Source organism: Panulirus ornatus, chromosome 22 (assembly GCF_036320965.1).
Source record: "Panulirus ornatus isolate Po-2019 chromosome 22, ASM3632096v1, whole genome shotgun sequence".
Classification (NCBI taxonomy): Eukaryota; Metazoa; Arthropoda; class Malacostraca; order Decapoda; family Palinuridae; genus Panulirus; species Panulirus ornatus.
In genome coordinates this window covers 11372714-11398368 of record NC_092245.1, presented here as the reverse complement: position 1 = coordinate 11398368, position 25655 = coordinate 11372714, and the positions used below count along the sequence as shown (strand labels likewise).

The following is a 25655-nucleotide window of genomic DNA, read 5'->3' as shown; positions in this document are numbered from 1 at the left end:
TCGTGTATATTGTTATAAGCACTGCATCTTACTAAATCTTACTGTCATTCCAAACATCCCACACAGTGTATGAAACGTTGGACCATCTCGGCTCCTTCGCCTTCGTCTGACCAGCCGTTTGGTACACTCGTGGTCTGCTACCATATTTCAACTTTCTGTGGTCAGTTAACTCTTTGATACCCAATCTCCTTGTAACTTTAACTCTGATCCAGCAATCCGAACTCCCTAAGCAACGTATCGATGTTCTTCTGCCTTCCCATCAGTTCTGGAACTCAGTAGCCTCTCAGATTCTTCCCAGCTCTTCATACTTTACCTGTATTAGTTATTAGTGACCGACCCTCATCTCCCGTGTTCTTAACCTCAAGACCCCATCTTAGCTTTTGTTGCTTTACGTGTGATGCATTCCAGCCCTGTGGCTGAGAAAGCCAAAGTACGTAATTACTATTAACTGTTGTTTATAGAAATGGTTCCAAATGCAGCAGGAAAAAGTTGAAGTGAACCATAATCGTGGATGACATGTTTCAGATTGAATATTTCGTTTGTGCCAGTCTTTCTCGTGGTAATATAGCAACCTAACTCCCTGAGGCCAATCTATGTGATATGACTATAGTGGAACTTTCTGCACGTTATGGAACATCACTCGATGGTTAAGTTTAGATTTTGTCAATTTCGTGGAAGACGTAAGCAAGATTTTTTTTTCTTTTGGTTTGAAAATGGATTGGTGCTGAAGTCACGAGTGTAGTAGCCATGGTAACACATCTCATTGCTTGTCTTCTGGTCTCTCTGGGACCTCATGGGTGATGGAGTAGGAATAAAGGAATTACTCATGCTCTCCAGATGGTGTGATTTGTCTGTGTTCTGACACTGGCACGACTGTGTGGTGGTATTGTTTGTCTCACTTGTGTCACTTGAACGGATCTCCAGACGCTGAGATGCATGACTTGGTCACTAGATTTCGTAAAGTGTTTTCACAGATGCAAGTATTAGTGTGAAGTATGATGAGTGACCAGTGTATATATATATATATATATATATATATATATATATATATATATATATATATATATATATATTATTGTAACAGATGTACTCTTAACATTGAAGGAATCATAAAAGGCACAGTAGTACACACTACATCGTATTGTATTTGTTGTCATTAAACTTCCGTCCGTTCCTTCTGAAATAGCAACAGCAGAGCTGGTGCTGGACGCAAGGAAGCCTACGGGAGGTTTACAGCCACTTCCATTATACTGTATGACACATTGTCTGTGTACTGGCGGGTGGGAATGGCTTCCTGCCTGCCTCGTCTTGTGCCTCGTTGGTGTGGGTTTTCCAGGGGGATTATGGGCCTGAAGGTATGTGTTGTATGTGTCAAGTTTTGTAGGTTATGATTATGTTCCATCTGAGGGTTCCATGTATATTACTGGCTGCATGACGTTCAGTTTGTGTGTGTGTGTGTGTGTGTGTGTGTGTCTGTCTGTCTGTCTGTCTGTATGTATGTATGTCTGTGTGTCGTCTTTTAAGTATAGACATTAGTGTTATTATATATAAAGCTGTATTTGACTTGTTAAGCAATATTTGCTGTCACGTGGGTAAGTTATATGTATACAAGTGTAAGCACTGTTTGAGACACCTGTAGCTACTACTGTACGTGTTAGATTCATAAATTGTCATGTAAAATATCATACATGTACCAAAGTAAAAGATTCAGTTACATTGAATAGTGATACTAGACATGCGGATTAAGTATATTTTCATGATTAAGCAAAGACAACATACATAAAGTTTAAAAGAGATTTCCATCATGTTGGAATCAAGTTGCCAGTGCCGGTCTGACCTGAGTGTGAGGAGCAGCGACCTTCACCAGACTCCATACGTCCCATGTAAAGGAAACGTCACACCAGAGACGGCGAGATGAACACGGCTGATCATTTTTCCTGGCAGACTCCCAAGAGAGATGCTGGCCGCCTCTTCCCTGCCCTCTCTCCTTACTCCTCATTATATCATGAATTTTCATGACGCTGAGTCATTCCTGTGAAGGATGTCGCCTTCCTGGTTTCCCCTGCCGAGGACTTACGCCCCATAAAGCCGGGTTGTGGAGTGCCCAAAACACTCCGCCCCAGAGGATGCTCCTCTCCTCCAAGTATGTCCCTGGGGACCCCCAGATGCTGGGGATGGTGCTTGTAGGTTGGTCCCTTGGTTACGCAGCAGGTTGGTTAAGAGGTAAATAGTTGAGCTTAGGAGGAAGGAAGTGGGAATAGATGTTCAGGTAATGTTAGGGTACATGCGAAGTGTCTTCAGTGGAATACATATATATAAAATGATTGAAGCACCAGCGTTCATTTGTGATTAAGATCGCCTTTACTCTCCCTCTGAGTTCGCTGAGAAAATATTCCTTAAAAATCTATAATGAATTGATAGAAAAATTCCGGACCTTCATTATCTGTCTCGTGGAACTGCCCTGGATAACGTATTTATTCCTTTCCTTCAGTGGGGCTGGACGCACGCCATCCGGAAGTGGCTAAAGTGGTGGTGTTAGCCTCAGTGGAGAAGGGAAATGCTGGTGGCTGGAGCTTTACCAAGCCCTGGGTATATATATATATATATATATATATATATATATATATATATATATATATATATATATATATTTATGTATAGTACATATATAATATATATAGTGTTTCGTATTTGCGAGGGTTCGTTAAACAGCAGGGTATAGTGAAGAAATTCTGACATCACCCTACATGTTCCTCCTATTTTTTTTATCTTTCTCTTCCTCTTTCTTATTACTGTCTACGTTATATTCATCTTTTCCATCGTCTGTATTTTCTCTCTAATTCATCAAGGAAGACGTGCGATGAGCTCTTCGCACTAGCCCTGCCATTATGCCTAAATCTCGTCCTTGGTACTCGTTGGTACTCACGTTGTTGGTGCTTGACTCCGTATCGTCACCGGTGCTATACCTTTGTGTATTGCGTACATCAGCGGCAGAAGAAGGAGGAGGAGGAGGAGGAGGCTGACCCCATCGTATGTCCGTCGCGTCCTAACACCATCCCATCGGCAGTCTCGCGAGCCGATGTTAAATGGAGATTAAGTTTTCTTCCTCTTGCTGGGATTTTCCGAAAGGGGAGACCCTTTGAGCGGCCCAGCCCTCATCCGTAGCCTCCCGCACTGCTGAGTAAAGCAGAATATCTCCTCTCCCGCTCTCCCCTAAGTTGGAGATAATTTGCATACGGAATGATTGAGAGCCCGGAAATAAGCGACTGTGAGCCCCAGTGATCATGTGGTTATTGGTGAGGAACGCGCCGCATCATTCTGGTTTTCATTTGTCTTCGTCAGTCTTTCATTCTGGAGGAAACGAAGAGAACCAAAGTTCTCAGGTGTTACTGAGCCTCCTTTTTACCGTAATGTCGGTCTGTCAGCTGAGAGCAGTGGAACGCGACAGGTGTTAGTTGTTGTTATTGCTGTTTTGTTGTTATGGTTGTTGTTGTTGTAAGATATACTAGGTGTCTCGTCTGTCTGAAAGCGGGTAGATGATGGAAAGGTCGACAGCGACGTAGAACTTTACTTGGGTCGGGAGTGTGGGCGGCGGAAGTAGGATTAGACGCCCAATATTCCCCGCACGAATTATTCATTTACGTCGAGTCTGTGAATTTCGACCATTCATAAGACTCCCTGGGTGAGGAAACTGGCTTATTTCTCAGTAATCGTACTGTGAGGATCATGTTGCCTGCACTTTCTCATAGCTTCCACGGGTGGTAGTGGGTAAGAAATTTCTGACAAGATGAATACAAAGACAGACTGGAAGAAAACAGATATGTGTGAGTGATATTGCAGTGTTAACTTTATCTGGAAATATGTAACACGACGAGTTGATTGCTTATAGAAATTCGAAAAGCGGCAAAGTTTTTAATGTGTGTTTTATTATTCTGTTTATTTCTGTTTCAATCTTGATAAGCATATTAAATAGGCTAAACAGTTCAAAAAATAAGCTCGCATGTTTCAGTTTCAGTTCAGTTGCTCGTGTTTCAGCTATGCTAGATGTAAAAATGAGAAATAAATCTTGGGATGAATACAGAGACTCCTTTTCCAGTATATCACCCCAGTTTGTGGAGGGAAGTGTGTTAGATATTTAGTGTTAGAGGTGTTGCCAGGAGAGGACGCTGGTCCAGCACCGCCACCATGCCGGGTTCCATGCACTATCCTCGCTCTTTATGTCCTCATAATTTACACAACAAAGGGACACAAACATGAGTTACCTCACATGTTGGTCCTGTTGATAAAGCACACAATGCGATACTACACTTTTACCATATACATATATATATATATATATATATATATATATATATATATATATATATATATATATATATATATGTGTGTGTGTGTGTGTGTGTGTGTGTGTGTGTGTTGGCTGAGTCGTGGGAGAAGAATTGAGGCAAAACGAGAGAAAAACATCATCCTCGTAATACAAAAATGATAATTACATACGTTTGTAAACAAACTACTGTATCATTCAGCTCCTACAACCTAAGATCCAAGTTCTAATTCGGTACCACACCTGCGACTCAGGTCCTACAGAGTGGGACATGAGCAGCTTCTTGCCACCCATTGTGAACATCATCAGTAATCAGTAGGCTGGTACACCAGTATTCGTATATTATTATCATTATTGTTATTATTATTATTATTATTATTATTATTATTATTATTATTATTATTATTGTTATTAACTCTTATTCTCTTTGAAAATATCTTTCCCTAGCCGGACCGGTGTGCACAAGTCGTTCTATTATAGCGTTTTCTGTTTTTTCTAGCACACCAAAAATACCTGAATAAATAATTCCTTTGTTCCAGTTATAGTTTACTGATAAGCTGTATGCTGGGTATTGGTGAGGAATGACCATGACATTCATCTCAGCTGTCTGGCTTGCTGTAGGCATTGTTCGCCTCAGCTTCGAGGTCTTGCTGATTTGCACAGTTCTGCTGTCATGTGGGTCTAGAACCTTAATGGGTAGTTTGTGTATGACGGGATACATTGTAGTCGCTTGTGTCTCGTAGCCTCGTGAGTCGTGCAGTTTTCGTATATCTCGCAGCCTCGAGTGACGAAGAGACGTATTGTTGTTACGTGGGACTCCCTGCATCATGAGTTGTGTAGTTTCGTGGTTCTCATAGCTTCTTGGGTGACTATGGCTCATGAATATTGTAGTTGCTAGTAGGTTCGTGAATGTCGTATATTCGTGAGTGACTAAGCATCGTAAATAATGTAGCTGTTTGGGTCTCGTAGCATTATGAGTCATGGAGTTAAGTAAATCTCACATCTTCTTGAGCAACGAAGCTTCGTGAATATTGTAGGTACTTGGGTGTCGTAGCATCGTGAGTCCTGCAGTTTGTGAATCTGATAGTTTCGTGAGCAGCAAAGCTTCGTAAATATTGTAGGTGTTTGGGTCTCGTAGCATCGTGAATCTCTCTGCTCCGTGTGTCTCTCCGCTTCGTGTCTCACAGTCGTTACCTCCCCGGGTCGTTGAGACACATCACCATTATTATCAGGCTGCCTGGAGAATCGTAAACCTTTCTTGATTACAAACTGAGGCGCGAGTTATGACGTGTTCTATTCATTATGCTCTTGGGGGTCCACTGGTAAAGTGTTGACGAAATACGAGCCATTTGTTATTCTTTTCGTGTGATAGTAGAGGCCACACGTTTCTTTATGTGTGTGCCACTGTATGTAAATGTGTGCATTATATGTGTGTGTATGAATACATTTATATCTGTGTACTTGTTCTAATGTAGTTTATATGTATTTGTGTGTGTATTGGAATGAGTGTATTTATGTCTGTGTACGAGATATGTGTTTATATGTAACAGTGTGTCTCTGCATATATGAAGCACCTATGTTTGGAAGGTTACGTTTGTCCCTACGTCGTGTGTTACATGACGTACCATTGTGATAGTGTAACCCCGTAGATAACAAATGATAACACTGATAGAGATATTGTAAGAAAGGTTTACATCATGTACTTCGAAATTCGGACACTAAGGATCTCGCCACGACTCAGACAACTTCGATAACTTTGGAGAGACTAGTGTTTACTTGTGGAAAGTATTAAACAACAATAGTCAAGAAAATGTTCTTTCATGTTTTGTCTCCTCCCACAGCTGTCATACTTTATATAAGCTGATGATTTTTGCAGAACTATATAATCAGGATAGAGTTAGTTCCTGCTTCATCATGTTTGGTCAGTCGTACGGGAACACCAACAAAATCGGTGCCTGTGAAGACCGCTCAGAGCGGCGTGTGGAGGCATCAAGTAATCATTATCATGATGTATACGTACAGTGAGAATGCGATGTACAGAGGAGGAGTGCTCTTGGCTGGAGCCTCTGGAGGCGTATGGTGAATGGTGCAGCTGCCAACACATGATGCGCAGGCTACTATGTCAGGGCTGTGGCCTGGGGAGGTGGCAGAGATTTGTCCCGTCATGTGATGCTGTTGACTGATGCTTGAGAACTGGCCAGTCACTATGTTATGGGCAAAGTGTGTTAGTTATATGGCATTATGAACTTAGCTTAAAAACGCTCCATATAATGCATATCATAGATGTTTATAGTATTATATTTTGCAAAAAAGAGGGAATGACGAATGTGTATTCTCAAAGCCATTTTATGATATCTCTCGCCTTCAGATCCCCCACCTCCCTACTCCTCTTCCTCCTCCCTGCAGTATGTACATTATGGAAGGCTTTTAGAGCCTTGTACACCCCCTCCTCCTGAATAAAAGAAAAGTACATTGAAGATGTACAGTCCATCAGAGAGCCCAGAACACGGCGGCCGAGGGGGAGTCACCAGCCGCAGGAAGAACCTCTGACAAGAGCAGCGGCGGGACGCGGGAGAACAAATGGGTGTTAACATGGAAGTCTGGCCAGCTTCCCCTCTCCCCGCACCGCTAATGGTCCGAGAGAAATGCTACTGCCCAGTGTGTGTGTGTGTGTGTGTGTGTGTGTGTGTGTGTGTGTACGCTTCTAAGTTTCTGGTTGATATCAGTGTTTTACATCATATATGGGTAATGATTTTCGGTGAGACTCGATCTACGTTGTACAAGACTCTTTCGAATAGAATAAAGATTCCTTGCTTTCGTCTAACTTGCATTATTTTTAGATATGTGAGCTGAGCGCTTGGTGCAGGTGGTTATTATGACACCGTCATGATATTATCCTGAAATTCCGTCACACACATCCTGTGAGGATTGACGTAGTAATCTCTCATCAGTCAATCATCGTCAGGAACTCTCACAGGATACAGGAATTTCAGTCCAAACGTAGCATTGATTGATATCCTTTTTGCTTTAGCGAACCATAATGGTACTATGAAATGATCCCTGTTAGCTTAAGCCGATCACTTCCACTCTGCTCTGTGCATTTCCGTAGACGAGGATTATAATTCCGTTCGCAGGACTGTTCCTTGTCTCCCTTTAAATCATGTTAGTACGTCCAGTAGGGTGATTAGGCACTTGGCTATGGCCCAGGGGAAGCGGAGATCTGTCATGGATACGGAAATTACATTTCTGTGAGTGATGACAGAGTCACAGTGGGGGAGAGAGTAAACTCCTCTGATTCTCATCTCTGCCCATCAGATCAGGCTGTAATGATATTGGATTAATGTCGTCGGTGGTGGCGGAGATTCGAGCGCAGCGAGGTTTATGGGCGTGGTCGCGAGCGCTTTTGTTTGTTGTTGCGTCCTTTTTTTTCATCGTAGTGGTGGGGTCTCTGAGCTGAAGGTGTGTTACACATGCCTCAGTTAAAAATCACATGAAGATCTTGCCGGAGAAAAGTTGTATATCAGTCTTGATGCTCAGCGCTACGTTCTCGGTAGCAGGGAGTGTCACACCATTTATCATCGCGCTTTACTTTTGATAAGCTTTGATTAAGCTTGTGACACACCTGCTTCATTAAGCTGTGCACCTGAGTAAGATAGTTTCCCAACTGGCTCAGTAGACCTCGTACTTTGCACTCGATCTGTAGAGTGATAAGTCCTGGCTAGCCCGAGCCAGCCTCGTCAAACGCCTACTTTTAGGCCCTGAGCAGCATCGGGAAAGAAGCACCCCTACCCTCCCATATGTAAATCTGGGAGTCTTAGGGAAATCCAGAAAATATATTTTACATCTTTCCGACGTGAATGTTGGGAAGGATCAAGATATTGGTGAAGGAGGTCCCTGGTGCTCATAACTCTGGCGAGGGAGGTGCGCGCCCAGCCCGGCCCGGCCAGGCCCAGCCCACCTCCGGCTTTCCATTCACACCTCTCACACCCTCCCATGTTCCTGCCTCCCTCGTCTCCCTTTCCCTTCTCTCTCTCTCTCTCTCTCTCTCTCTCTCTCTCTCTCTCTCTCTCTCTCTCTCTCTCTCTCTCTCTCTCTCTCTATATATATATATATATATATATATATATATATATATATATATATATATATATATATATCCCAAAATCTTGCCTGTGTTCTCTACCTTTTCCATGCTCCTACTTTTTTCTTGTTCTCCGTATTTTTCCTCCCTCTCATCTACTTCCCCGTGGCTCGTGCTCCACTGTCTCCCATGCTTTTGTCTCTACCCCTGCACCCCCCCAAGTTCCTGCTTCACTTTTTATCTGTTCTTCCTCTTTCTTATTCCCCTCTTGCTTTTCCTGTCCCACGCTGCTACCTCATTTATTCCCCTCTCCTCCTCCACATTATTTCCAATCATAATCTTCCCTCTTATCGCTATGTCTTTCTGTCTCCATTCCTCACCTCCCATTTTCCATTCTTCATCGTTTCCTCCTTCTCACTTCTCTGCAGTCGTATCCTCTCTCTCTCCCCTCTCTCACTTCTTCCTGTACTTCAGTTTCCCCTAACTCTTCCTTCCTATCCTGCGTTGACTCCTCTATTATTCTTCCAGCTACCTGTTCCTCGTTTATCCTATTCCTCCCTCATATCTTTGGATGTTCCCTCTCCCGCTACTCCTCCTCCTCCTCCTCCTCCTCCTCCTCCTCCTTCTTTTCTACCCTCTTCGGTTACCTGCCATAAATTAAGTTTCCCGCGCTCAGGCTGAGCCACGGTCCCACAGCAGCACCGCACCTCCACAGATTGTTGTGTGTGCCTTCCTCACTCACTGGCTCTCCTCACCTCCGTTTTAACCCCTCTTCGCACCTCTTACCTTGCTTTTCTCTTCACTTGTCCTAGTTTATCTCTTCACCCCACCTCTTACGTATTCTGCTCTCTGTGTTTCTCCTTACTGCTTTCATTTTTTTTCATTACTCTGATGTTCTCTCGCATCACCTCACTTCCGCCTCTCTCCTAATTCCATTTCAATCGTTTCTTGACTCCTCTCTCCGTCTGTCTCAAGTTCCCCTTCTCATACATATCCTTGTCTCGCTCCTTACTCTGTCGTTGCCTTTCTCCTCCCCTCTCCTAACCTGTGTCTCCGACCCCTCCTCTGGCGTCCGACTGTTTTCTTTACCACCTCTCTTTGTGACGACCTCTTCATCTGTCAGGAAACTATACTTCTTTGGCCTTAACCTCTCCACCGTTCCTTCCATTTTTTATGGGGACGAGGGACGGGAACTTCCTCCTCAGGGCGTTCTCTGATTCTGACAGTTTTTTGTTGTTCTGTTTTCTTTTAATCTTTCTATGTTACACTTGTTCTCATATGTAGATCATGTGTAGATTGCCCCTACCTTTCGTCGTGTGCCATCTAGCATTGATGTTCCCAGCACACTATCCTGTTATGACTGATTGTGTGTTACGTGAGCCACCTCAAGTGTCGGGCGGCGGAGGAGGCCAGCGTTCTCCAAGCTGGCCTAGTCTTTCAGTGTGTTCCTCTCCTCTGTCGACTTCCTCACTCTCTCCTTAACCTTTGCCTTTCCTCGCTGCTCTAGTCCTCGTTAGCCTACGTTGTTATCGTTTGGTATTATTAGTTGAGTCATTCCCCGTGTTGCTCAGTATGACCTAGTGTGTCCGCCTTCACTTACCTTCCTAATTTCACTTTTCTGTGATTTCATATTTCGTTGGCTGAGTTACATGGTTCATTCACTCCACCGTGCTCAATTTTCCTGATTTCCTACGTACTTGTTTTCTTCATTACGTTAGGGATCTGTGTCCCAACCTCTGACGTCATTGGTATATTTCCTTTGAGGGCGCCGGTGTGTGCGTTCCCTCTGATGTCACGATGTTCCTTCTCTGATTCCGTCGATGTGTTCCTCCTGAAGTCATCGATGTGCTCCCTCTGCTATCGTCACTAGTGTGTTCGTCCACTGACTTCATTAGTGTGTACCCTCTGACTTCACCGATGTGTCCCCTTTCCCGACGTGACTGATGTGTTTACTCAGAAATCACCGATGTACTTCCTCTCGCATCACTGGTGTCTTCTCTACCATTGCAGTGTCTCTTCTCCAGCGCCACTAGTGCGTTCCCTTTGCAATTACCCTCCGACGACATCACCTCCGGCATGCCCCGTCCTCTGACGTCACGTCTGTTGTGTCCTTGCAATTGCTTGCCTGTCTCAACACCACATGTTTATCCTTTATTTTCTGAAATATTCCAAAAACGTCATTAATTTTGCACTCATTACAGATAATTATTGTCCCAAATCTTTGAGGGACGTCAACTTGATGCATAAAGAAAATATTGACATTAACCACAAGGTTCACGTGATGTTTATACATGTTGTTTGTCTCGTCGTAATTCAGCGCACAAACAATTGTTTGCTGTCAGGCGACAACCCTTTGAGGCTGTGGCACAGAAGGTTGAAGATATAACGTGATGTATTTACGAAATGTTGCTGGGATGGTCATGCAGATAAGGTGATTATTATCGATTATTGTTATTATTATTATTATTATTATTATTATTATTATTATTATTATTATCATTATTATTATTATTATTATTATTATCATTATTATTATCATTTTTATTATTATTATTTTATGTTTACAGTCTACTGTTTCACTTACCATTGCTGTGTTAATTAATGCGTAGCTCAAGGCAGCCTTTTCGAAATTTCTTGCATGATGGACTTCGCTGTTTTCACAGGTCAAGCCAATGATAGAAGACAAGCAGCGTGGAGGGAGTGTACACCTGCTGAGGTAATGCGGGTCACTGGATCCTCTTGTCTGGCCCAAGTAGCACACGAGTCTGCGGGCGGTACACCACACATTTCACTATGACTGCCTCTCTCTCTCTCTCTCTCTCTCTCTCTCTCTCTCTCTCTCTCTCTCTCTCTCTCTCTCTCGCTTGGTCATGTGATACAAGGGAATGCAGACAGTAACACACCAATTGGTCCCCATGAGGGTTTTTGTTATAGCATAGGATGAGAAATGCAGACGTTACAGTAGTTTGGGGAGAGTAAGAAACTGAGTCGATAGAGTAAAGGAGGAAAGCAAATAATGGGATAAATGGAAAATTGGAAATGAATGGCCAAGAGGAGAAAAGCAGACAAAAGGCAAATAGGAACAGCGGAAACTTCCAGCAAGAATATTATATCGCGTTACACGGGTGAAGGCTCCACAACTTCCATGCTTGGTCCTCATCTAACTGTGTCGCATTTCAGAGTCAGAAAGTCAAGTTTCTCGCGATATTGTAAAGCTCGGGTCTTGAGCGTCCCATGGTCTGTGGTGGTGGTGCTGCTGCTGCCTCACTCACCCTCACCTCGCCGGGTGGCCAGCGTAACTCAGGGTATTGTATGTTTTCATGTATGCAAAGTGTCTGGCGTTTAGTATTTCCCGCGGCTAAAGTTTCACGCTGAGGCGCAAACTTGGAATTGGTTTCTTGTTCCCGTTCCTGTGTGTCTCTCTCTGCGGACGTGGTGTTCATGCCGGGTTCTTACTTTAGGACATGTTTAAGATATGGTAGCCTCAGGTGGACAGAACCTGAAGTTGTGATAGACTCAGACGCAGGAGGATCCTGGCTATATGAAGGGCGGTCATACGCTCTACCTGATTGACGCGTTTCATTGTGATAATCATTTTATCAGTTCAGATTCATCTTGTTGATTTAAGCCTCTTTGTGAATATCAGTAACCTGCAGTTATTCATTTATTCTTCATTACGTACACATTTATGGTATAATGCACGGGAGAAGATAATGTACGGCTGAAACAAGATTTGAGCGACCGTTGGAATGTGAACTTTTCTGCTGTTACAGAAACAGTTGGTCAACTTACGTAATGAGCATCCTCACCTGGTAGGAGGCATCATCTATATCAGCACTCATCACAACCCCAGAGATAACCCACCTTACAGCACCACCGTGCACCACTGGCTATAAAGCAGCACTCCTCCGGTAGCACACACACACACACACACACACACACACACACCGTATAGACATCACTCTCCTTCATTACCTGGCACTTATGTCTTGATATCGCTGGCCAGCTTGTAGCGCTGGTTACCTAAACGTACTTGCTGTCCTCAGCTAGTAGAGGCTCTTCAGTTATCTCATGTCGGAATCTACAACGTAAATGATCGTTACGATTTAGATTTCAAGTTATTTAAGTTACTTTATGATAAAGTACACGATAGTCAAAACGTTGTTATTAAAGGAATATAATGATCATTGCTATTGAGAAAAATCTGATATTTTAAGAGTGTGATGGTGTTGAATAATGACCTACTCTGACCACGACTTCCATGACCTGACCCTGGCTGGCGTGACGGAGACCCATTACGGAGAGAAAGTTGTTTCCGATACATTCCCAAAGCTCGCAACGCCGCCTTTCTCTGCCCTAGACTCAAGAAAGATGTAATGTAACTCGGGGTCATTTTTCTTCTCCAAGTGTTCTTGTTTCTGCTTGTTTTTTTTTATGTTTACCTTGTTATTTCTAGAGAGTGTAATGAATGCATATGAACATAATCGTTCTGGTAGGAGAAACTTGATTCTCATTCAGAAATGAGCCGTCGAGTTCGAAGTTTTTTCTTTCATAGTTGAAGAATAAAATGCATGAAGAAAAAGATCCCCCGAAGAAATCTTTTTCGTCTTGGAATTAAATAAAAACAAGGAACGCTTCTCAGAAATTCTTCTCGTTTGAGGCTTGGCCTTTGATGTCGTCTTGCTGGGGGTCGCAGACAGCTGATCCGTCCAATAAGTCGTGATGCAGCAGCAGCAGCAGCAAAACATTTGGCCCCCATCTCTTCCTCCTGATTCCTTTGTTAACATCGGCGTCTCCTGGCTAGAGACCGTACAGACGTAGACTACCTTTGTCTTCCCGTATAATGTATTCGTTGGTCTTGTCTCAGTTTATCCCCTACTTCCGTCCATCGGTCTGTTCCTCTGTCTGTTTGCCTGTCCACACTGAAGTCACCGTCTGTCCCCGTCCTTTCACCCCCTATAAGAGTCCCGCACAAGAAAATACGAGTATTTGCGTTCTGGTATATGAACTTCTCACATTAATTAAGTTTGTGGGGATTTATGGTCCCCATTAGCATATTTTGATTAATTATGCATAAAGAGGTTTCACCCTGTCATCAGCTTTTCTTCTCCCACGTTGCGGATGCATTCTACATTCCTTTTATAGTGAACTTCACTGTTGTCAATACTTACGGTCTCCAATAATTTGATATAACATTTACCTTTTCTGTGACATAGAGCTATCGCGGAACTGCTCTCTAGATGTAAGGTAATTTCGTAACGATTCTTAGCCTTGTGAAATCATCTTTTATGATTGATTATATATATGATTATGTTTATTGAAAAATGATGCATGATAAACATGATGTAGCTTTCTCTTGGCTTTTCATAGTTTCTCAACACACATTTTGCTTCATCGGGTAGTGTGAATTGAATGTTCTATATTCAATTTAATTTATTCTTGAAATACATGAGATGTTTCTGGCAAAAATATTGATTAAGAGATGCAACACGCTATATAACAAACAAATACAGGAATATATATATATATATATATATATATATATATATATATATATATATATATATATATATATATATATATATGTAAAGTTAGGATTACAGTCATACTTCGAGCCGGCCACAATCCGTACATTTTTTGCAATATAACGAGAGACAGTTGTGGGTCGAGTCTATTTTCAAACACATTTTCATGGATTAAGGTCATTATGTCGCTGTAGTGACGCTACAATTACGAAAATGTCAGATTATAACATTATATTGCTGGGTTCCATGTAATGTTCGTCATCCAGAAATATGAAGACTAACTGAGCAGATTAATGATATAATCACCGCTAACTTAAGACATAAGTACTTCTACTTAGGACAGTAAAATTATACTGTGTGCGTGTGTGCATTTTTTTTTATCAGTGTATTTGTTGATTTGTTCTTGTGCTGTTTACTTGTAAGATATGCCGGCTTACTTTTTATCTACTTTTTTATAGATTGGATTATGTATTAGTTAACCATTAATCTTACGTAACTTTTACTTTTTTCATATAACATGACACAAACTTAGCTCCATCAACAGCTTATAAGTGATCGTAGGTAAACAGCTTCCAGTGGAATATGATGCTTAACGAAGCACAAAAGGATTCTTTCTCTAGAGAACCAGTGTGTTGGTGGCTGTCTGGTCCAAAGAAAGATTCAGCAGGTTTGGTTCATTAAAGACATGGGCTAGCTTCTTCCAGGCATCTGTCTCGTACAATATTGATTTTAAGGTGGAAATAAAACTACTCGACAAACATATTTTGCTGTAATGTATATAATACTTTGTGTTGCTACATTTGTATATGAGGTGCAGTTCAGTATTGTACCCCTGATTTGAAATGAGGTCCCAACAAACCCTTTCTTTTTTCCAGGTATGGGCGAGTTTGGTCTGAGAGGCGACACTGTGAACCAAGGTAAAGTTAATGTCTCTGGTTTGCATTAGTATCAGGTAATGGTAATCTGGGACTTTGTACCACTCAAGGTATTGTGATTTGTGACGTATAAAGCCATTCCTCAAAACAAACACTGGAGCTAGATCACAGTCTTCAGTTAATATGACTTAAACGCAGCAGTGAATCATAATTTCGTGATAAATGTCTGGAAACGTTAAAAATAGTATTTGACTCTCTCCCTGGATTACATCATCATGGTTCTCTGATTGTAACTGTGAAGAGAATAATGCTCCTCTTTGTCTTCCTCAGTGGTAGACATTGCCACCACTGGGTGTGAAATGCAGCATAAGGGAGCTGGACCTTGAATTCCACGAATCGTGGTGCGCCATAAATTTGTTTAATACAGTGATTACGGCGTTCCAGCCATGTCACCGTCAGGAGCGCCCTTTTCGCTCAAGGCTCCTGGATAACCAGGGCTTCCCAGGCAGAAACTATGTGGTGTGCTCTTACTCTGGCCACCCTGAACGTTTTGTATTTGACCAAAAGCTGTACCCTGTGGTTGACTTGGCCACACCACATTGTCTTTTCAGGACAAAGTAATGACCTGCACCTAACACGGACATATGACACTACCTCTGAAGCCAGAGTTGTGGGCTGTGGTTAATTCAGCCAGATTACATTGTCGTCAAGGTCAGCTTTCCCCTGTAGTTACCATGGTCACACTACTGTGTCTCACTCAAACATGTCTTACAGTCAACGTGAGCAAACCTCCCAGTATTTTAGGCTACAGTTGTGACCTGTCGAAGTTATGGCTGCTTCATACCATGGTTTAAGTTGGAGTTTTGTCTTCTAATCAATGATGGCACACTGTATGCTGTATTTGACCTGTAACTCATGGTCTTTTGTTGTCTATATGGCCGTACCAAACCGTCAGATAGTCCAGAGTTGTGGTCTCTGGTTACTATAGCTGCAGTACACCACCAACCAACTAGTAGTTGACATGGCCTCACCACACCCTCCAACCCTCCAGTTGGCCATGAACGCTTGGCCTGTAGTTAGCCTGTCCATCAGGGATGGGACACGCGAGTGCGCTATAATGCACCGGCATCGACCCAGTAATACCTGCCCCTCTGCCTTTGATGTCTAATTGGAGGCTCGCCCGTGTTATGGTGTTTTGAACTACGGCGTGTCGCTATGTGCAGTCTGAGCCCCTCTCCTCAAGTACGTCTGACTGAGGGAATCTAGGCGGACCTGTGGATTCCCTCAGAACCATTCCCACACACCTGGGGGCAGGTGATGAAGGCCGTCTGCAGTTCCTCTACAAAGGAAGACGGTCGATGCACGTTTGGCCCATCTTTGACGCATGTATGTGGTGTGTTCTACATAGACAGAACCAAACCTCTGGAAATATAAACACGATGTGGACCAAACATGAAAAGGAATATAAAGCAAAAAGAAGATAATTTACTATAGTAATGAAAGACTCTGTTCAGCTTTCCACAGGCTAGTGTAATTTTCAAGTCTGTGATTAGAATATACTGCCAACAAAACTCACTTGGGCTGCACTAACACTATATTTTGCTAGCTTTTTCGAGGGTGGACAGCTTGGCGCAAACAGTGTTTTACCTCAGGAACTCTTTGACAGCACCTTGGCACCCCCTCACTGGCTCTCACCCCCCTCGTCTGGCACACCCAGCACGCAGGGCCATAAACAAACCCTTACACCAGTATTTATGAAATATTGGTTACCTCTACTGCCGGTCTGTGAGCCACGTAGCGCCCAGTGTTTGACCGTAACTTTCTTGTTCCTGCTGTGCACCGTATTTAAATGGTGTTGATGAGTGAGTGGTGGAGGGATATGGGTTGAGGGTAGAGGCAGCGGGAACGCTGATGGAGGAGGTTTGCGTAGCGGAAGAGGAGCTCACGGTGGGCAAGATTAGCGTCATCAATCATTCACACAGTCATTCCTGGCCGCGTTGTATTACAGACTCCAGCAGCACGCGAAAACCTCGTTCACAGCTATGCACAAAGTCCCGCACAAACTGGGGATTTGTAATGTGCTTTTAAGACCGGCTTGGTCGTGGGGCGGCGGCTGTGATGGTGCTGTTGTGACCCATATGCATGCTGTCCACTGTGCAGCAGTTGCTACTTTTCCTGCTGTTTCTTCTACCGGTATTTCTGTTGATGCGTGCCTGCTTCATCATTCATCGATTGCTACATCAAAACCATTCCCCTGCCGCTCATTTGGTACTACTTGCACCACTGACTGCCACGCTTCCTTGCTACCACAGCTAAGCTAGTTGTTCATACCAGCTGTGCTCCACCTCGTTCCTCAGCTGCAGCCTCTTCTCGCAGCTGTAGCCGGACCCCTCAGCAGCAGCCTCACTTTTCAACTATAGACTGATTCTTTCATCGCTTATCCTCTTCTCCGGGTCGGCCGTCATCCAAACCTCACTACCCACCTGTGCACCAGACTTCTGGTGTTACCTCAGACGTCTACAGTGGTTAGCGTGGCGTAGCAGTAACCTGGGTGATGGTTTGTATACTGCCGGTGGCTTGGGTCCTCTCATAACCTACTCACAACCTTTTGCCCCAGTTAAATATCCCTCGTTGATTCACCTTCTTCAATTCTCACTGTAATCAAGGTACCCGCAAATGGATTTTCTTTTCTTATTTTATTAATGGAATTTGTATTTCTATCGTTGGGATTCTTAATGCTGGACGAAAGCCACACACCAGGGCTGGAATACCGACGCCTTCTAATTTTCCCTCGGCCCCACACACTCAGTACCGGACCTTCAAATTTGCACCTTCTCCCTGTTCTCTCTTTCCTTTGTTCTGGTCACACACGGGTTTTTATTCTTGTCCTGCTTTTACATTCATGGTTGTTTGCCTTCTTGCACACAGCAGTAGGGTGCGGCGTGTCCCTCCCCGCCAACATACCGCTACTGACACACCCCGTCCTTTTAAACCTCGAGAAATACCTGAAGGTGTGAGGATGTGGTGTAACTCGCTAGAATCCCCACGTAGGTTATTACAATATGATTTACCTTACTAGGTTCACGCTGGTGGTGATTATGATCAGGCTAGACTCATTGTCTACATCAGTATGATACTGTTTACCTCGATACGGTGTTGTTGATTATAAGCTGGTCTGCCGTGCTACAGTATCCTCCCTCATTATAAGCTGGTCTGCCGTGCTACAGTATCCTCCCTCATTATAAGCTGGTCTGCCGTGCTACAGTATCTTCCCTCATTATAAGCTGGTCTGCCGTGCTACAGTATCCTCCCTCATTATAAGCTGGTCTGCCGTGCTACAGTATCTTCCCTCATTAGTACGTTAGACACGTCAAGAAAGTCTCTGCCATCGTTAGGTGATGGAGTACCTGACCAGAATGCCCACAGGAACCACTAGTGGTTTGTGCACCTCGCAGGAGGTATTAGAGAGAAATGCACCCCTCCAAAATTTCACTTGACAGTAGGAAGTCATGTCCGATGACAAAAATCGTTTAGAAGTCATTAGCATATCGTGCATTCAGTGGTATTTTTATCTTTTATGGAATAAGCCTGGAGGACGTTTCAAATTGGCGAACATCCGATTCAGTTTCCAGGAAATTTCAGTTTTAAGATCATGGTTGAAATATGGGTTGTTTTATATAATTTTGTAAGCACAGCTTCATATCTATTTGGAATGAATATCATTAGAATAATTTTCTTTTAATGAAGATTTTTTAGCTAATTCCTGTAACAGATTTCATACTTATAATTTCTTGTGAATATAGGATTTTAAACTAGGAAAGAAAAACAATAATTTGCCATAGGAAAGAAGTGGTCGAATTCCGTTCTCAGAAAAAAACGTAACTAGTTTGAAGCACATTGAACGTTTTTAAGGCATGTGTTGTGATAATGTGTGCCTCGCGGAAAGCCATCAACAACCCTGTGTTATCCTGGTAAAGAAAAAAAAATGACATCAGTTGTGAAGAAACTTTGTAACCGGCCAAAATACCAGTGGTCCTTAGCACGTTATGTATGTAGCCAAAATACAGGAACTTTGTGTATAAGTAGTGAGAAGACCTGAAGCAGTCGTTATTTCATGCCGAATCCAAAATACCCGGTCATCAACCAGCTGTGCCGAGCAAAAATACCTTGAGACATCAGGCGATTCATTATGTGGCAAAAATATCTGCAGTCATTAAGAGATTGTTTGCTTGCTTTAAATTATATCTGCAGTCATTACCAGACACCGGAAATACCACTTGGTAAATCCCTACCGTACCTTTGTTGGTCGGTTATGATGATCTTTCGTATAATGATACATTACAGCGTTATATGATGAGGTGGACATTGTATTGGTTCTGGCTTTGACATGTGTGTACACATGGTCATGTAGTTCATTATGTTTTATTGCTTTGTTTGTTATGAACAGACCAGGGTGACTGTTCAAGGTTTATGAGTGGTATGCGTTGCAGTAAACTTGGTGTTGAAATTCTCTCTCTCTCTCTCTCTCTCTCTCTCTCTCTCTCTCTCTCTCTCTCTCTCTCTCTCTCTCTCTCTCTCTCTCTGTAGTAATCACTAAAGTATATTGATAATGCTAATAAAGACAAGAAGGAGAACGTTGATGTTTTATCTCTCGACATTTTTATCCCCTCTTATCTGTACTTTTCTCTTAGTTTTTCCTCTTCATTAAAATTTCTCTTGTATTTTTTTTTGTACTTTTGCCGCTGACAATGGCTAATTTATTGTGCTTCCGCCATGCTCATCCTGTGAGCGGTGACGCAGAAGGATTACAAAGGTTACAAAGAGTCTTTGTCAGACTTCAATGACCGGATAATTATAACAGACGTTACAGACTTAGTTCATTACATAAGCTTAAACTCTTTTCATATAGTGTCTGCCTGACTGATTAACGTCACATAAAAAGTGAACACAGTCTCAAACTTTCAGGTGTCTCAGGATAAATGAGAGGGTTGTGTGGCATTTCACGCAAGGCGGATTTAGGTCCATCTCTAAAAGGTTGAATTTTTTTCTCGCAGCGCGAGACGTGTTTTAGTGTGTTTCCAATACTCCTGCCCACACACTTCACATGTCATGTGATTAACATTTCCTCACAAGCTAAACTGCCAGTTGCTCCTATACCCTTGCCCTAACCTTTTATAGTATTTTCATTCAAATGTTCTCATCATCATGTTATACTATTTTTTTTTTAGTTTCTTTAGACTTACTCATAAGTTCGGGTTATAGTCTCCAACCAGCATCGCTGTTATTAAGGATCCTTTGAGTCGTCTATCTCATCCTTGCGATGTGATCTTCCCAGGAGTGAAGGCCAGGCTACTCTAAGGTCTTGACACCAGTCACTGGCCCTTTGTACCCTATGGAGAGGAACGTGCCCTGGTGTTCGAACTTAACCATCATTCTTTATGAGCTGAGAACGTTACCACTAATTTATGGCGGCCCTTCAGAATCGTATTTACATACTGGTAAACTTCGTAAAAAACAAATTTCAGGGCTTCGTTTTTCGTTGAGACTGATAGAGGTATAAGATCTCTTAGATAACAAACATTCGATTTTAAGGGACTGAACCGTAAATGTCGGCAATATTTTATTCAGAGAGACTGTTCAGTATTTGGTTTTAGTGGTTTACTTTGAAACACCGCCAGTATTCAACTTTAAGGACTAGTTGCAAGAGGTTAACGTTCGGTTTTAAGTGGTTCATCAGTTCACTTCGTTAACATATGATTTTGATACTAGACAGATAATATCACCTCCATTTTCTCATAAGAAAATAATATTAGACAAGCACTCAGTATCCCAATACATTCAACACTTGATTTTGTGGAGTTGCTTGCATTTCATTTCGATTATTTGTGTTGTGAATATTGCCAGCGTTCGTCGGTTACTTGCACGCTCCCACCTCCCCACATCCCTTATTTTTTTTTACGTTTTCTTTCTTTTGGAAGCTTATTAAGCCCTGTTTTCTTTCTTTCATTTCATCATATAGTTATTCTTTGGATGATTTTCTCTTCGTAAGAATACATTCATATCTTATTAATTACCCTGATGATGATGGATTAGGCCCATACAGTTACTTAATTGCGATGAACTAGGCGTGAGCGTTTAACGATGATGAATTAGGCATAAAGACATAACTAATGATGTTGGTGAGTTAGGCCGAAATATATTTTCAAAAATGTTTCATCGGCATCTATTTGTTTTTGTGGTAACATACTTGTTATGTAGATGTTTTTTATTGGGTTCTCTTAGACCTGCAGTCGTGCTGGCCTCGCGGATGATACAAAGATGCGAGACTTCCTCAGCGCCGACTTAAGATCTCGATGATCATACATGGGCATAAGTTTAAGTTTTACCAGATCCAGGTTTGGTGTTGATCTCGATTTTCACATTACGAGAACAGCAGAATGCCTGCGAGACTAGTTTTAGTGTTCGTCTCGATTATACTAAGACAAAGAAGACTGTGGTGGGGCGTCTTGGAACTCTCAGAGGTGCTTACAGGGACCCACCACGCCGATATCTGTCCTGATCCCGAGATCACTACAAAAACACGAGGGAGCAAGGGCTTGCGAACCTTGCCAGTTCATGTGCTGATTTCGAGGATTTTCTCCTAGAGACTACGAACGTTTTGCGAGGCAAAGCTTTTGTGCCGAGGACGTTCTGCCGATCTGGTTTTAACGTGGTTGGTCAAGGGAGAGGCAGCTGGCCACAGGACATAAATTACCATTACGTGAATCCTTATTTACGAGTTCAAAGGCTGGAGGAAATTCTGGCGCAGCCCCTGCATTTTTGAGAGCAGAAGTGGTGGGAAAATATGTTAAGTATATCTATATATAACGAAATTAATGATGATTCATACTACTTTGTTGCTCGGTTATTAAGCTTTATGGTTTATATGATTCTTATTAACTGCTAACATGCAGGGCCTTAAAACATGTTAGAAACATATTTATTAACTTGCTTATAATGATATCTTGCAGCAACCATTTTATCCATACTCGTCATCTTAAAACACACACACACACACACACACACACACACACACACACACACACACACACACACACGTACAATTAATCCTCAGTGGGCCTTATTTTTGTATTCTAATTCCAGTCTATCTGCTGTGCGTGCATGCATGTATGTATTTCCTTCAGTTTTCTTAAGGTTAATGCTAGCCTGTATGTAAGATGATAGTGTAGGTACGTTCTCATTCTGACTTGTACCTTCACCTCGGGTACTTTATGATCCTCACCCTAACTGGCCAGTATTCTGAGGTTAAGTTGCTCATATCGTAACTCTAACTCGCCCGTATGCATGTAGAGCTCTAACGAACTAGTTTATCCATTTCCTAACCAGCCTGTATCCACACTGTAACAGCTTGTTTACACACGACTGAACCAGCCCGTATACATGTCTGTAACGGTCGCGATCCTCACCCAAGCCATCCATTAGTGTCACCCTAAGCACCGACAGCCCTCACCTTCGCTGGCCGCCGCTCCCCCTGGGGAGGTGTGTGTGTGTGTGTGTGTGTGTGTGTGTGTAGCGGAGGGCTGGCCTCGGCCCGCCGTACCCCCTGGGGTGGATGTATGTGTAGTGGATGCTCAGCCCCGGCTCCGGCCGCTGGCGGCGGCGGCAACGGCGACTGACGCGTGCCCATCCATCAGCCGTTCGCCGCACGACGCATCACGACCTGCCTTTGTTCCTGTGACGTCACTCCGCTGTTATTGTTTCGCTCTCAACGTCTGCGTCCGTCGGCACAACGCTCTCCTGGTTTTGCGAGTTTGCCACTTCCTTCTTCTTCCCTCTCCCTCCTCGCAGCGTGTCTAGTTACCGTCTTTTTTTTGACGTGCCGTAATCGCTTGTTTTCCCAACCCGTTACTTGCCTTCTCTGTTCTCTGCTTCGTAACGGAAATTGTTTGTTGTTACCCTAATGACATTTCCATATTGTTTTTCGAAACGTTGCTGGCCTTGTTTGTTGTTTTATACGTAACGATGGTGGTTTTATTTCTCCGCATTAGTATTATCCCTCCCCCTCTGTGTCATTGCTAGGTGTGAAGCTATTTAGATTAAAAAAAAAAAAGTTTCATTTTGCTGAAGTTCAGTAAACTAATCGATCCGAACATACTTGCATTCTGTTTATTTTCTTACGTTTGCAGGGGGATAGGATTTGTGATGCTCATCTCATCCAGGTATATCAGTATCATCATGCATAAAGCCTGCGATGGCTGCAGTATTGGTGATGCAGGAGTTTAAATTGATGTCCGACTTGCTGTAACTGGGAATCTTAAGATAATGTTGGTAGGACTCTTCAGACGCCCCGTGGCCTCTGACGTATCCTCCAATGGCATCGCTGACCTGGGTGTAGAATATGATGAGTGTATCGTGAGCGAAGATGTTTTGTGTGTGTGTGTGTGTGTCCTCATCATATACGAGGAGGAACCTTTCTTGTAGTCTGCTAGCCAGACAGTTTACTGTGGAGGGTTCCCTCGCTAAAGTGCTTGCTTTGCCTTGTTTGAGACTCGTACGAAATTTCATCCGGGTAAACATCGGATCGTTCGATGCGGTGCAGTTCGATGACTCTCAGGATTTCGCTTTAATGCCACAGTTCTGAGACAGTCTAAATCTGGGACCAGGATTATACAAGGAATCTGTATATCACCATTTTTCCCAAACGAAAACTTCGAATTATGGTATGGTTATGTTATCTGGCAGGAGATATGGCTGTAAAATCTCAGCACAACCTTTAATAATTCACGTGTCAAAACATTTGTACATGTGTGCATGAAAGCAATCCTGTTTTATCTTAGTGATAAACAGATACGTTTGTGGCCTCAGCTGTTCTCGAACAATAAACTTTGGATATTCAAGTCTGAGACTCTCTCTTCTCCTTAATATTGCTTGATGGTCAGCGTTAGAGCAGATAAGTGGTTCATTAGCCTTCGGGAACGCTTGTATACTTCACCGCTCTCACTATGACCATATCACACTTGTGGAAGGGTATGAGACACAGTTACGTGGATTGAAAAGTTCTCAACTCACAAGCAGTTCTCTTCAATGTTGAGGTTGTAGATAGAGGCTTCATCTGGCTACACTGAGTCTCACTTGCCCCATGAGGAAGTTATCAGTCCTAGATATTCCTGATGAGCAACATTATGGTGTCGACGTAAAAAAGAAAGTCGTTCTTAGCATTTTTATGATATTTGTTTGTATTTGCTGAATTACTTATTATCATGGTTGTTATCTCTATGATTCTTGTTGTGTCGGGGGAAGATAATGCGCTAATATATATGAGGCTGATCTTTATGGCTTTCAGTTAGAAAAGAAAATATTTGAACAACTCATATGATCAACTGTTTCCTTCTCCACTCAAGACGTGTTTGTTGTTTCTGCATTAAGATCACAAACATATTTGTATTTACTGTGGGGGCAAGTGATGCGTGAGTGTGATGGTAACTTTCGTGTGTTTAAGACTGATGGAGACGTGTCGTGCTGGCCAAGATTAGAGATAAAAGTTATCTGTGCTGTGGGAAGGCCTCCCAGACCCACGTCCCATGTGATCATGCCGATAGCGTTATCAAAGCTTAAGCTCACAGCTTCATTACGCAGCGACAGCTCGTATATTGCTCGGCTTTAATTGGCCCTGTGTATATATGTGTGTGTTTCTAACAAGAGAGGTTCATGACCTTATCTGCAATGACGTACGTAAGCTGTGCCCACACCTTTTAAATTTTGCCTCGTGCCTCTTAATCTTGTCTGTGGTATATATATCTTGCCCTAGGCCACAGAAAGCTTGGCTCTCGGTATAGGAATTTTATATCAAAGCTTATAAATAATCTTGTTACACACAATATTAAACTTGCCCAAACCATATGAATCATACCCCGCACCATATAAATCTTCTTTCGCACCTGCGTTTATGTAAATCTTTCCCCACATTATAGGTATCATGCATAACTACATATAAATCTGACCCCTTTTCATATAAATCTTTCCCCACGCCATAGGTGTCTGGGTAAAGATGGCAGGGGAACTTGATACACGGCGCCTCTCTCCCTAATGACGTGGGCCACTTCCATTATCTACATCTTCATCCCCCCAGTCCAGTGTTTGTAAACATCCCAGTGGTGAAGTGGACATATCCTGACCCCAGCCCTCACTGTCGACTGTCCCACTAGCCCTCAGCACGGAGGACCCTGCCACAGCCCTCAGTTCTGAGAGCCCCTGCTCCATCCCTTACCGCTGAGGGCCTTGCCCCGGCCCTCAGTAAGGGGCATCCATCTCCAGCTGTTTACCCTTCACCCACAGTATCATGAATGTGGTGTGTTTTGTTTATGTATTGTATTTGCCAAATCAAGTAATTTTTCATATAAATCAGTCTGTACCACACAGTATTCTGTAAACTGCGCACAATTCATGTGATGTACGCCAAACCTCCCTCTGAATCTCCACTTTATTGCTACCAGTATAGCTCTACCCTATGAATTATATACGCAGTCTGTGATATTTTTACCTTCTATCATAATGTTTGTACTTGTATGCTAGCAAACCCTGATACTCAGTGTATGTATGTCCTGTGTTACTTTGCTTTGTAATATGCCACTGGCAATGCTGCTCCTCCCTTTTCCGTGGAAGATGTCACTCGTGGTTCCTGAGCCTTATCTATCACCCTCCTATGCCTTGTTAAGCTCTCTGTTACGTTTTATACACCGATGAGAGCCCCGGCGTCCCAACCCTCACAACAGAACCCAGCCTCAACTGTCACCATTGATCCCGCCTCAGCCGTCACCGCTGAAAGACCCACCTCATCCTTTACTCCTCTC

At 43.0% G+C, this 25655-nt stretch overlaps 1 protein-coding gene across 1 annotated transcript in view; it reads left to right on the top strand.

The window, feature by feature from the left end:
- Window positions 1–25655, top strand: part of LOC139756541 (inactive tyrosine-protein kinase transmembrane receptor ROR1-like) — a 535210-nt gene that overhangs the window by 39737 nt on the left and 469818 nt on the right. Inside the window, exon 2 of the mRNA XM_071676098.1 lies at window positions 14806–14847. Coding sequence (XP_071532199.1) covers window positions 14808–14847 — 40 coding nt within the window. The 5' untranslated portion in view covers window positions 14806–14807. The remainder of the gene's footprint in view (window positions 1–14805; window positions 14848–25655) is intronic.